Source organism: Coccinella septempunctata, chromosome 2 (assembly GCF_907165205.1).
Source record: "Coccinella septempunctata chromosome 2, icCocSept1.1, whole genome shotgun sequence".
NCBI lineage: Eukaryota > Metazoa > Arthropoda > Insecta > Coleoptera > Coccinellidae > Coccinella > Coccinella septempunctata.
The window spans coordinates 47,240,517-47,254,674 of record NC_058190.1 but is presented as its reverse complement, the minus strand read 5'-3'; the positions used below and the strand labels follow the sequence as shown (position 1 = coordinate 47,254,674).

The window sequence follows — 14,158 nt, the reverse complement described above, 5'->3', positions numbered from 1 at the left end:
GTTCTCTCGAATCCCGAATTTCTGAAGCTTTTTTTTCGTAAATCCATTGAGCAAAATGGAGGACATTTTGAACAGCTCCTATGATTTTGCATAAATAAAAAGGCAGCATTCAACAATATGCGTTTGTGAACAAGAGTACGTTGGTGGTTTGTATTTTTTGTATTTTCCCAACTCATTTTGATATTTTTAGGTTAGGTTAGACACTTGTTTGTTCTCTACCCGCACGTAGTTGAGCTGCCTACACTCAACTATGAAACACCCTGTATAACTCAATACTTAATATTCAATGATATGTACTTTCGAGTACATTATGCTCCATACGAATGCTCCATCTGTTGGTCAAATTTTGAAGACTGCATGCAGGAAGCCATCTATTTATTGATCGTCCTTTAAAATTTATCTGCAGAAGAAAACTTCATCTGGCGACTAGATCTCTTGTCTAGTTGAGCTTTACTTTCCTTATGCTTGAAACTTGGCCCAATAGATGGCCACCTCCAATAAATGAGACATCTATTGGCTAAATAATGAAATACAAGGAACTCACTAAAAATCGATCATCCACCATCGAGGGTAAAGTTGTAAAAGACGTATCAATACATTTGAAACATTCTGTAAAGATATATCAATGATCACAACAGAGTATTGCACTACAGAATCCCTTTTTATATCTTGTGTGTCCAATCTTACTATAGGATGTGACCAATAGATGGACAATAATTTTTATATTTTTGTAGATATGTAAAAAAGGTATTACCTGAAGTAATACGTCTCTGATTTACATATTGTAGCGAAATCTATAGGAAAATTTCTTCTGAATGACGAATAGAATATTTTTCTGTGATACCTTCTGACTATTCCAAAAATCTAGATGAAATGTTTCCATAAATAATGTTGGAGTAAATATAATATAATTTTTGAGGAGTGAAATTTAATACTCCATTGAAGGTTACCTACCGAATACAAAAGGTAAATTCTATTAATTTCTATAGACTTCGAAAAACTGTTTGAATCTTTTGTATTTCTTCAAAAATAGATCGGTTGCTATCGAACAACAATTCATAAAACAAGCATAGTTGCGAAAATGAATCGAAATTCTATATTATATAGTATAGGTATAACTCTATGTATTCGACTACTAGGAATGGGAATCAACTGTTTTGAGTTTCATCATCAAAAACTACTTTATTTCTGGAAGAATAATATGTGATTCCAAAAAAGTTAATTAATTATTATGTACCCGTTTTTAAAGGAGCAAATTTACAAACTATATAATTAATCATACAGTAGACAAGATAATCTGATAGTAGGGTTCAGATCTCAGGGAGTTTGAGGGTTTATAGTAATAACGAGATTCCAAATAAATGTATATATTTATTATACTGCTCAATGAAAACACAGTCACAACATCTCGGCTTTCCAAGTGAAACTGGACCACAAGGAGCCGAAAAAATTGCTGTACACCAAATAGTAAAATTGTCTAATGTAACATGGATACGGCACACGCTAAATAAACAAAAGCAACGTAGGAAAGTGCTCCCGCACACTATGAGTATTTTTGTACGTATATAGTATAGTATACATACGTCGCCACGCCCCATGCAACATGAGCACTCAACTCTAGCCGATCCCTCTATATATTATATATAAATTTTTATTTACAAATTCATTTAAAAACTCCTAAATATTAATTTCTTTCAATTTATCAACCTAAAAACTCTACAATAATTTTGCCGTTCCGAATTTTGATTTACACCAATATAAATATAAAAATACTCTTAAATTTTTACACATTATAAACTTTAAGGATCGGCTACAGTGGGGTGCGAAAATTAAATTTTGAGCTATCTCGATTTTTTCACATTTTGTACTAAATATACATTCTTATTCGATCCTCTATCGACGCAGAAGCCTAACTTTATTATAATTAGTGTATCTTAGGAGTCAGTGGCGTTTACCAGCGTACTACTCGACAACCTCCGCCACTTTTCACACCCAGGTTTCATAACTCGATATATCTCAACCAACCACTTCGCTTTCCGAAATTTTTCTTCAATTTTCACTTGAGAGCTCAAGGGGGAATGCAGACGATTGCAATCTTCAATTCCAAACGATTTAGTGAAATCGTTGAAACGACAATGTTGAATAATAATTTTGTGATTTTTGGGAAGGAAAACTTGATATGTTACATCAGATGCTGATAATAATCGTCTGCTTTTCACCCTTCAGTACTCAATACAACAAATAATGATCCAGCCTATAATTTTGATCCCAGACATGATGGAAAGCGAAGCAAATTTCCCACAGCACGTACCAAATTCTATTTACAAACAATCCAAAAACAGTTGGTTGGAATCGCGATTACTCGAGTCATAACAATTTTAACCAAAATTATTTTTGTGAAACAAAGCCAAATCAGTGGTAAGTTCGATTTAAAGTATCCATACAACCTGTTTCAGTTGTATTTCCGGAAATTTTGATGCCAAACGCTGACACAAGTGGCGCAAAGGACGATTGTCACTTCTTGAAAAAAATCGTTGTCGAGCTAGTTATACGAGGAAGACTGAACATTCGTCTCGGGGTTAAACATAAACTCAATAAGGGTAGCTTCTGCCGAATTTGCTGATTCTCAATTCGATTAAATAATATTGCACTCTGAATGGAAAACTATTCGGTTAGTTTCGTCGGAGAATTTTGAATTTTCTTGTGGATTATGGCGATTGAATTGTAATGTACAAAATGTGCAGTTGTATGTACAGTGTGATTGGGAAGTGACTGCACCCTGTGTCATCGAACTCCAAGTCTTACCGGCTATTTCTTAAAAATAGTTGAGTTATGCTATTTGTAATTATATAGGGCTATTGTTATGGAAATTATAAAATTGTGGTTGTGGTGTGATGGTGAATTCGGATGATGACAGAGTGTTAGTCACTTTTGGGCTTCTCTCTGACATTTAAAATATCGGAGCATAGTTTCCTGAGGGGGAAGTTTGAGAATCAACAAATTTCGCATAGGCTTAACAAATAACAGTAACAGCTAACATAACCTGTATAACATATGACGTAACTGAAACCATTGAATCTGTATGTAATTATCTACCTCTAATCAAGTTACTATATACCACAAATAGTATGTGCGGACAAAGTTATCCCGCCTCTTAGCGTAACAATATAATAATATTTATGAAGTAACCTTATGTTTATGTTAATGCACAGGTGCCCCTTTTTGAACCAAACATAAAGTACAGTTGGCAAGCGCCGACCTCAGGATGATTTTGGTTGGGCGTTGTGTCTATTTAGGGCCCTTTTTTGTAATTTCTTTTCGTAAAAACAACTTTGAAGGCACTTTTTTGACGGACGAATTGGCCCAGTGTAATTTTGAATGAATTGAGAACTGGTTATGAAACATTTATCTAAACTGCGTTTTTTGGTTGGCTGCCTTCATTTGCTATTGCTTCAGTTTTAAGTGTGGCTTTTTTGTGACTATTTCAGATTGAGAATCATCATGATGAGGGTGCTTGCCGCAAAGAAACGTTGGCTACAAAATGAAAAGTTGTACAGTTTTATTATTGTGGGCTAGGAGGATTCGACTTTTATATGGATCGTTAGTTGTAGTCGATATAGTCCGGCTCAAACTAGAGACTGTTAAAGAATAGAATTACATCACTAGTATGGCTACGCTGTAACTTATGTAAAGGTAATTCATCAGGAAATATGGATATATTATTCCCTTATGGCGTCAACATATTGAACTGAGTGTGAAATTAAAGAGAGGCACCCGGTTTTTACCAACAATTGTACATGTATACTACAACTCACACAAAATTCTATGCATTACATATTTGGACTAGATTAGATTGATAATGGATTTTTATGGAAACGGTTAAAAATCGTCAGTGTCAGGTGAAGAACAATATACATACTAGCAAATAATGATGCTATAATAATAATGGTAGGAGATTTTCGTCATAAGAAAATAGAATAAGGCAGATTTTGGTTATACACACTCATATCATTTTTGCTTCGAATTTTAAATTTAAGGCGCAGAGGTGCTTAAAATAAGCTTGTACTTTTTTCATGATATCTTTTTATGTTTATCCTTTTTTGAACCGGTGACCGAAATTATTTTTCCGAACAGTGTTTGGATTCTGTAAAGCAGGAATCTCTGTAAACCAACGAGAAATCAACGACCTCCACACGCATACCGGGACAGCGACCTCGACTCCAAACCCAAAAAGAACCCTTTTCGAATTCTCTCCAAGTTCGTAGTACTCGCCACTGCCATGATGTCATTCGAATGTGTGTGCATATGGAACTAAACGACGCGAAAACTAAAGACCGAACGAAAAATCCGAATCGCCAAAAGTTGCAAAACGCTTAGATCTGAATGAAAAAATCGGAACGATTTGGGGTTCCTACCTAAGAAGGGAAACTACTCTACGCCCGCCGGGGCTTGGAGCGACCTCAAAAATTACTTATACAGTCTCATCCAGAAAGAAATGTAGTTCTCCGGGACCCATGGGGTCTTTTCTGAATTCATCTGTCTATTTGTCTTCAACAATTCGAGTCAGAGCCGACTCCCTCGGCTCTCGAAACTCGGTTATTGTTTGAAAAATAGGCTCAAGTATCTAGTCTATCGTGAAGCTGTCAGCTTTGTCTTGGTTTGTTTCGGTTTTGTTGGAGGAATTGTTAAAACCAACAGTAACATTTTGAGGTCTTCAATGTTAACTTCGCGGACTCTCTATGTCTCTCTTCCACCACCAAACGTTTTAATCCATTCTGAATAATCAAATCGCGATTTGTAGCTGAAGAGCTTCGCGGTGGAAGAGAGCCATCTTTCGAAACGTGTAATTATAAACAAGTGATTGATAATTCCAAGATGACGCGTACTCATCAGAAGAAAGAAAAATTTCTTGTGTAAAATTACCCTAAGTCCGCCGTCAAGTAAAAATCTGCAAGGATTGCACTAAGTTACTCAACAAGTAAAAATAAAGCACTTGGGTATTCACTTCATTCCCTTTTGGTCACTACGACTGGTTCCCAAACCTTTGTACTCAGGGGTTGACCCACCCCACTATTTCGTAGATATATATCAAATAAACACCCAATGTATGTGCAAATTCTACCAGTTTATACCTATGGAATTGAATTGGCTACATTTTTTTTTATATACAAGTAACTTTTGGTATCTCTGATCCCAAATATTTCCCTTCTCCATTTTTCTTCCTCGAGAATTCCAGAATTTTTCGGCAGGAAATATTTGAAATCCGATAATTTTTTTCATAATTACAGTTCGGATTTGAAGAGGTGGGAGTTTGCTGGCTTGAGAACCTGTCGTGCAATGGGTACTTTACCTGGACAACGTTAAATACTTTATCATCTTAAACAACTATTTAGATATAAATTTAATTTTAAAAAACGTTCTTTCGTAACGTACCAGTAACGAAGCCCTGAGTAAAACTAAAAAGAACCAAGGCTTTTTAAACATCCAAACCATTAATTTTGAAAGGAAACTCAAATATATACGAACAGAACCATCAAATTAACCTTAAATTAATGGCAGTCTTATAATTTCGGCAGTTTCGAATATATAGACCTTAGGAACAGTAAAATCACATTTTTATAGCCTAGTTGTAGGCTATAATCAAAATGTATCTACCCAGGGCTCGCAATTTTACAGTGACAAACTATTGTGGGATGTGAAGGAAACCATGCTGAAAATTTATGTACAATTTGCTTCCGGGGATCATCCAGAATTTTTTACTCTACCCGTTTGTATTTGAGGCTTCACTGTAAACTGCACATCTAAAGAAAAATAAAGAAAGGAAATCAATAAAAATAAAAAAAAAATTGAACAAAATAATACAACTATATTTATTAATTCTCATAATATAATAATTATTATCATCAATGACTAGTTGCCTCACACAGTGTTTTGAATTGTGTTTATACTACACTAAAACGTGCTAGTGAAAAATTAACTAAATTAAATTAAAATTTTAAGTACAGTATATCAAGTAGGTATGCGAACGAGCAACTAGCCTGCAACGGAAAATGGAAATTAGGAAGATCAAATTATCGAAAAGTGGGAAACGTTACAAGTCTAATCCTCCTTTCACTTGAAAAGAAGATAAGAATTGTTTGACGAAATTCAGAAAACTAAATAATTTTCATCTTACTTCAACAAAAGATAAATTTTTTGATGTGATAAGACTATGGTTCAGTTCTTAACTTTTCTATAATTCGACCGAAAAAAAAACAAAAGAAATATAATAAATAAAAATGCTATAACCACATACCAACTCAATATAAAAATTTATATAACAACTTTCAATATCCGAAATAGAAGAATTGATTATGTTTGTTCGAAGCCACCATTTGGATTGGTATTCCGAATGGTGATTTCAATGTTAAATAAATATATTTGGGCATAAACTTACACGGACCGAATAAGTTTATGTATACGACTAGCAGAACGTTAACTTTGGTAAAATAGGGCAAAATAATATAAATTAAATATTCGAATACTATGTACAAGATATCTGGAATGTTTCTTATTTACACATGCTACAATAACTGGGCACAGTTTACAGTGGCGTAGGTCGGAACAATATGCTGAAGTAAATGAAAAATGCAGATTTTGAACTTGCTGACTGCTGGCTGTAAAACATATCATAGAATTGTTTGTGTTTTCCTGTAATACTATGTGTTAAATATCAGGTAACCGCTGAAAAATTGATTGATTTGTATTCACTGTTCGTCACAACGAACGAAAAGCCTGAGGCATATTACTTATTTGTAAATAGTCTTTCATCCTGTCAACTGAAATTACGATTAATAGTATTAACAATAGTCCAGAATGCGCTTGAAGACACCAAGGAAGAATATGGACAACGTCGATATCTTCACAACCATTCAAAACAAATAAATAGTCGACAGTCACGTCACCGATTCTGTGCTGTGGTGTTGTCTTCCTTAATTGCTGGCCACCATGGGCTGATACCAGTGGTGGTTCTCCGGCATCTTGGAACCTACTTCGGGTCACTCCAATTGCTCCAAGAAATTGGGAGATTTGAAGTATTCCGGCACTGGGTCGTCCAATCTGGAGATGATCTTGTAGATCGATTTCTTCCACGATTGTTCGGCGTCCCTGCCTTCTTGGATTGCTTTGAAGAACTCCCGTAGCGTTTGCTCGACCACAAACCGGAAATTTGAAGGAACCTGCAAGAGAAAATTCATTGAAAATACGTTTGACAGGTGACATTGACATTTGACAGTTTGAAACAAAACTAAAAGATTTAAGATGAATTCATTCAAAGCTAAAAACGTGAATTTATCGAAGACATCTACCGGTACAAAACAAAACTGGACTGGTAGAAAGCATTTCTATCGCAAAATAAAAAGTCTTTCTCCTTCCCTCAAGCGAAAACAATAAGTGAACAGAATCGAACAAAGCAGATGTCTCAGACAATCACGAACCTGTGGTCCCCATACCTCGATGTGATTGTTTCTGTTGTAGTGAAGATTCAACACCCTGTACAATTCTGAATCTCCGCCGACGTGCAAATCTTCTGCGTTCTTTACGCCTTCTGACACAGCCTGTCTAGCGTATTTTTCCATCTGGATGTAGTAGAATTCTCTGCAAGAAAAATTGGGTTTATTAGAAAAGGCCAGATTCCACAAGTAAACGTTTATAAGCTCACTATTGATGAAGAAGTCTTTGACATTCGGAATTTGAAGCGTTAGAGCCCAATATCACAAGAAATTATAACCTTTCATTATTATATACTTATGAGTAAATGATATTCTGTACCTATCTTTTGAACCGAGCCGAATTGGAAAAAATGGTTAAGGGAAAAAGTGTTTTTCTTGACCTAAGAAATCATCTGTTAAAAAATTTGTGCAAGTCAAAGATTCATCCTGCACCTATAATAAAATATCTTCATTGTGTTTATTTGAATTCAGTGGTCTTATTATAGCTCACGATCTTCGATTTCATGCATATTTCTATAAACATCAAGCTTCCTTGTGAATTTAGATATGATTTTTTTATGGAAATACTTGGAGCAAATTTGAGCAGGGGTGAATTGACGGGGACAGGGTTGATTTCAGGGAGTTTCAGATTGGCATAACAACGTTTTCCTTCCCATGATATACCAGGTGAACAGCGAGAGCGGATGCGGAAGAATGCTCTCAAATATTGAAGTGACAGCTAATGTGATAAGCCACACAGTGTGAGACACTTAGCTACCGGCAAATATAATTGCCACTCAATGCATCGATTCAGTTACAATTGCGGCCTGGTCGCTGTCTGCTACACGTTCAGATTGTCCTCTTCTGTATACGCCAACAAACACTTTTTTACTCGAGTTGCCATTGAGACAGCACTCAATTAAAATAGCCTCAATTATATCGCACAATAATTTCCATATCCCACTCGCATGACGCTCAAACGCGAAGGAGCATGTTTTACACCGTGTAAACGTAGATTATGTTAAGTAACCACCATCTTGTTTCTCGAACCGCTATTGAAACACTTTGAAATATCTACGCCTGTGATCTTGGAATAATAAGGGTATGTACGTATGCGGGTTTGAACTTTTAGGAGGTCATAGAAATTCAGGTGAATGCATTGAGGAGCTTTCCAAATTCGAGTACTGGCAGGTGAAGTACCTACTACCAGCATGGTGCGGAGAAAAGTGGAGCTCAATAAGAAAGATCCAGTTCAGGTTCTGAAATATTCCCACTGATTAGATGCCCTTCATTGTACGAACAAAAGGGGTCTCAATAATTGATTCCAGACCGGAATGAAACCTAAGAACTGGGAGAATGTATTCACGAATAGGTCAAATGGCAATGCAAACTTTTTATACGAGAAATGAACAGACCTTTAGTTACTTAAGATGATTTGGTGGAAAGATTTTCAGATTACAATTGAAAAAAATCGAAGAAAAAACCATCAATGACCAAATCATCATCCACAATGAAAGATCTATCTATTTCTGGTACAAAGAGTAAGGAAACTCAACTTCCTATCGAAGAGGCTGCATGACAAACTCCTCAGCCTACACGAAAAGTTACGTGATTTAAAATTAAATAAACCTGTTGGAGCAATTTTCTACAAAATATTCAATGAAAATATGGATTTTGGGAAAGAGACCTTCATCTTCCTTTTATTATTCATAAGAATTCTGAACGAATTTCAGAACAGTTCAGTCTATCGATAGTTCCAATTTCTTCAAATCGAACCGATATTAGACAGGTATTGTTGACCTAGTGCCGTGAATGGCACAATTGATATTCACATCAGTTGCATAAAGAGCAACAGTTGTTAGCGTTTATAATTTAGCGTAGCTAATTTAGGGGCATCAATTATGTATGCCCAACTAGCCTATAATTGGAGTATGGGGATGATGACATAACATCGTATAACTGATTTGTAAACGCATAAGCCTAATTCTCTGGATCTTGCAGGGTGAGTATTTGACACGTACGAATATTTTAACAGAAGATTCTTGAGGTGAAAAGGAACACTTTTTTCCTATATTATTTTTTCTGTTTCGGCCCTGATAAAAAGATACAGCCATTTTAAGTTTTCATAATGCGCTGTGCCACCCCTGAAATAACAAAATTACCCCATGTGTGACACTACACATTTGTGGATCTTTAAAAAAGGTTGCATTCGATCAAAGTTCCCAATTTTTCGAATTTCACAGATATTTTTTATTTTTGAACATCGAATTACTCGAAAACGGCGCATTATACGCGAAAATATGAAGAATATTTTTTACAAAACGTTTAAATATTCATTAGATAGCGTCCAACTTATTTCAAGAGTTGTGTTCTTTGAGTTTTCGGTATTTTTATAGTAGGTAATGGTCATAATTAGAAAACTAGAAGACCTGGGTAATATCTTGTGTTTGAAAACGATTCATCAAATGAACGAAAAAGTATATTCCGAAATTCATTTCATTCGATAAAACCGTTTGTGAGATATAACTAGAAATAGCATTTTTTTATGGTTTTTCAACAGAATGTATCTTTTAAACCCAGCCGATTCGGAAAAAATGGCAAAGGAAAAAAGTGTTTCTTTTGACCTCAAGAATCTACTGTTGAAATATTTGTACGAGTCAAAGACCCTGTATATTCATTATTTTCTGCCTGTTAAAAAGTTTCATTTTGGGTGTTGTTTCTCCTCTCCGCATAATTGCAAGAAATCCCAATCAACCGTGGTGTCCCACCTAATCATATCAACTTCCTGAAGACGTCCAATTCCATCAAGATCAGATCGATGTTTCGGACATAAGGTCTAGACATCTTCACGCCCCTTCCTTCTCATTCAATCAGTCATCTGACTATATAAGGTCACGGTTTCCGATGTCCTGACGCCCCCAATTAATTTCCTACACATAAGTAACCTAATCGATCGTCATGAATAAATGATTCGAGAAAATTATCTTCGATTGAAAAATTGCCCCATTTGGTGATCATCAGGAAGACGAATCGATAGCCATACTTGAATCTTTGTGCTTCATCATTCGAATGGAATGCCTCCAATTATTGGAAACGAGAAATATTGAACTTATGTTGTGACTGTGATCATTTCATTCTTTTCGAATGCTTTTTTGCTCATAAAATGGAATAAAACTAAAAAAACCGATTACTACATCGGTGAATTTTTTTATAAGTAGCACATAACGCTAACCTAATCAGAATTATAACGGTTTTCTACCAAGGGATTCACTTCGAACATCTGCCCCTTCGGATCACTATTTGACGGTATTGTTCAAACAGCGTGTGTTCTATACAGGGGGGAACCTCTAGAATTTCATGCTGTAGGGTTGCATAAGATGCACCTACCTGATTAATGATATATTACGGTTGGAATATAAGTATTTTGGGACATTTGAGCAGTTCTATTTGCTCGTGTTTCGCTTTCATTATTGCATTGGTGTTTTAGATTTTTTATTATTTTATTCCTTTTTATATCGACTTCGGTTGATTCTCAGTATTAGAAGTATTAATTTTGTATATGAATTTATTGCTATTTTTGCTTTATTCTATACATTCACTAGATCGGTGTATATCCCAATAATGTCTTCTCGCACATTTTGTTGTCAAAATTAAAAAAACATCGTTGAAAGTGAAATGGACCAAGCTGCTGGGAATTAAATCTCTATTCTATGAAGAATAAACGTTAATATTTTTTTGATGATTTTCCAATATTTTACCTTATTTCGGTTCGAACGAATCTATAATCTATACAGCGTCTAAATGAACAGTTGCGAAACAATTTAAGGGATGATTCTTTGTCAAAACATGCTTAGATAGAGCCTCTTGAAGATGGCATCTGAGGAGCAATTGTAAGAGACCTTATTTCTTCAAAATAATTTAAGCTATCAAAAATCTACTTTCCATGGATAAGGAACACCATCAAAATTCTTCTTCCATAGAATGTCTGCTCATTTTCATTTTTGTCAGTTTTCTAGTTTCAGGAAAAACAATTGAATCTGCTTTTCATTGCCATTTTTAGGGATCTGTATCTAAAAAAGTTCACATAACCCACACTATTTTTCGACAAGAAATTTCCCCTTAAACTTTTTCGCAACTATTCATTCACACCATGTATATTCTTGGCGGAAACTCCAAATGATTGAAAGAGTCGATTAAAACCGTTCAACGTCTTCCTTGATCCGTTACAAAACATCTCGCGCCAACCGATACACCCCTGGCAGAGACACGTGCTCGGATTTAAGACGTTATGGGAACGTCTTAAAGACAATTTAAAGGGCATTCACGAACGCGACTTGGGGAGGGCAAATCAAAAGGCAGCTGTTCATACCTTTTGTCAATTTCTAACGTCTTTCCACCGTAAGGAAGCATTGTCGATGCAAATACTAGCGCTAACTTACCTGGTGGGAAAGTTGTTCGGTGCGGTCTTAAGGCAGAAAGTAAGAAAGAGGGTGCAAAGCGACAGGTTTGGGGATGTAGCTTTCGGATTTCTTTCCCATGATACCGGAGGGTGCGGAATTCTTGTGGGAATTCCGGAATTTGGGTTCGCGCGAAAAGAACGGATTCTTGAGATTTGGGCCGAGGACAAAACGTTATAACGGATATTTCAAGGTCTTAAGGGATGCAAAAATGACCGGGGAATCGAGAAACCATTTTTTTTCGAATCAGTACGAGCATAAATACAAATATGTGTTCCCTGATCTGTATGGATTTGAATAACTCTAGCCTTACAATAATGCATAGTTAAGTTCATCCAATGAAATCAATCTCGTGAAATTTCTCGAAGATAAACCTACTAGAACGTATAATTAATGCAGTCGAATACACTCAACATTTTTATGAGATTCCCTTACGTGCCGAACCTGTATCGCTGCTAATTAATTGCATGTTGATTTAAAAATAAATGCCGAAATTTTGAAGTCTAAAATCTCGGTAACAAAGCCACATCCAAAATTTGTATTAAATATTTTTATCAAGAATATCATCCCGTATAGGTTCCTTAATTTTTCGCCTAAAGTTTTGAATCACCCTGTACCTATAGGAGAAAAAGCTTTAGCGACAATCAGATGAGATTCTGTGGAGAAAATCCATTTTAAAACAGAACTTTTCGGTATACCCCTATACATCGAAGGACGCAAATTTTTCTTCGAGTTTTCCACAACAAAGAATCTTATCGGGAGGAGAATTAATTAGGGAAGAATTCGCATCTGAAGTGACCGAGCGGCAGCTTCCAAATTTTTCTCCAAAGGGCGATTTCTTAGAACTGAAAGTGTCAATTCCAAACTGCACAGTTAATAATTGACGTCGTCATAATTAGCCGAGCTTCTGTGGCGGACTTTTATGCAGAAAGTATGCACCTTAGAATGAAATATCCCCCGGGGGCGACGAATGCATACTGCTCAGTTAAAAATAACTTAATTAAGGTCTTGAGACTAATTAGTAGGGGTAAGGTTTTTCTTTATATCGCCGCTTTCGCTCCAGCCTTCAATGCCCCCAATTTTTCCTCTTTCTCTATCTCGTTAGCTTTGACATATCTCAAATTAGTCATTAAGCGTAAAAATTGTGTACATTTTCCCGATCTACTTGAAAATACATTTTTTTGCCATACATATGCGACTTCGTTAACGAGATAATTAAGCTAGTTTCGAGCCCTGATGAAAATTGTCTTACCGCCACAGCTTCATTGTGATAAATGTGGTATTGTCCACATAACCCGTTTTTAATTCGTCATTTTGCGGGATCCCAAGTCCTCCATTTCCACACTTCGCATTTCGCTTCGCGAGCAATTATGCTCTCACCTCCAAAACCCCAACAGAATATAGGGGCTAAGTGAAGATGAAGAGCGAACAAAATCATAATAACACAAATATTGAAAAATTTTAATCATTACGATTCACTATTCGCTCTTGAAATTTCAACTGAACCCAACTTTTTGGGAATTTTTCGAAGGTCATCTTTAGAGTAATTTCTCTTCCAGGAAAATTATCGTAGATCTAAATGTGATACATATTCTGAAAGAGCAACTCTTCTAGTAGTAAATCTGAGACTTTCATCTATTTCGGCACAACCGTTCGGTCTTGAGGAAGTTTTAACTGAACACCACTTTTTGGGAATTTTTCGAAGGTCATCTTTACAGTAACTTATCTTCCAGGAAAATTAGAGTAGATTTAAACGTGATACATATTCTGAAAGAGCAACTCTTCTAGTAACAAATCTGAGAATTCCAGCCATCACGGCATATACGTTCGATCTTGAGTAAGTTTTAACTGAACCTAACTTTTTGGGAATTTTTCGAAGGTCACTTTAGAGTAATTTATCTTCCAGGAAAATTATAGTAGATCTGAACGTGATACATATTCCGAAAGAGCAACTCTTCTAGTGATAAATCTGAGAATTTTATCCATCTCGGCGCAACCGTTCTTTCTTGACGAATTCTCAAGTTAAACTTGCAATTTTTGAAAAATGCCATTTGCAAGATGAAAGCCTAAACGAAGGGTTTCGAGATTTATTGGCAGATTCAGATCCGTAAAATCCGTCAGATTCAGATGATGCATAACTTTCATTCGCACACACGAAATAAAATCGAAAAATCCAAGAAATATTCAGACAAGACAAAGTTTTCACTGAATGATTTTTCCGCAGGTAAATTT

General features: G+C 35.7%; 1 protein-coding gene across 5 annotated transcripts in view; it reads right to left on the bottom strand.

The window, feature by feature from the left end:
• Positions 1–5,846: 5,846 nt before the first annotated feature.
• The window catches only part of LOC123306778 (homeobox protein prospero), an 87,404-nt gene continuing 79,092 nt past the window's right edge, over positions 5,847–14,158 (bottom strand). For 3 of the 5 annotated variants that reach the window (XM_044888916.1, XM_044888918.1, XM_044888920.1), the window contains 2 exons: positions 7,476–7,635; positions 5,847–7,217 (listed from right to left, as the gene is read on the bottom strand). In XM_044888916.1, coding sequence (XP_044744851.1) covers positions 7,038–7,217; positions 7,476–7,635 — 340 coding nt within the window. In that variant the 3' untranslated portion in view covers positions 5,847–7,037. The remainder of the gene's footprint in view (positions 7,218–7,475; positions 7,636–14,158) is intronic. The other 2 variants (XM_044888917.1, XM_044888919.1) reach the window with 1 other exon arrangement.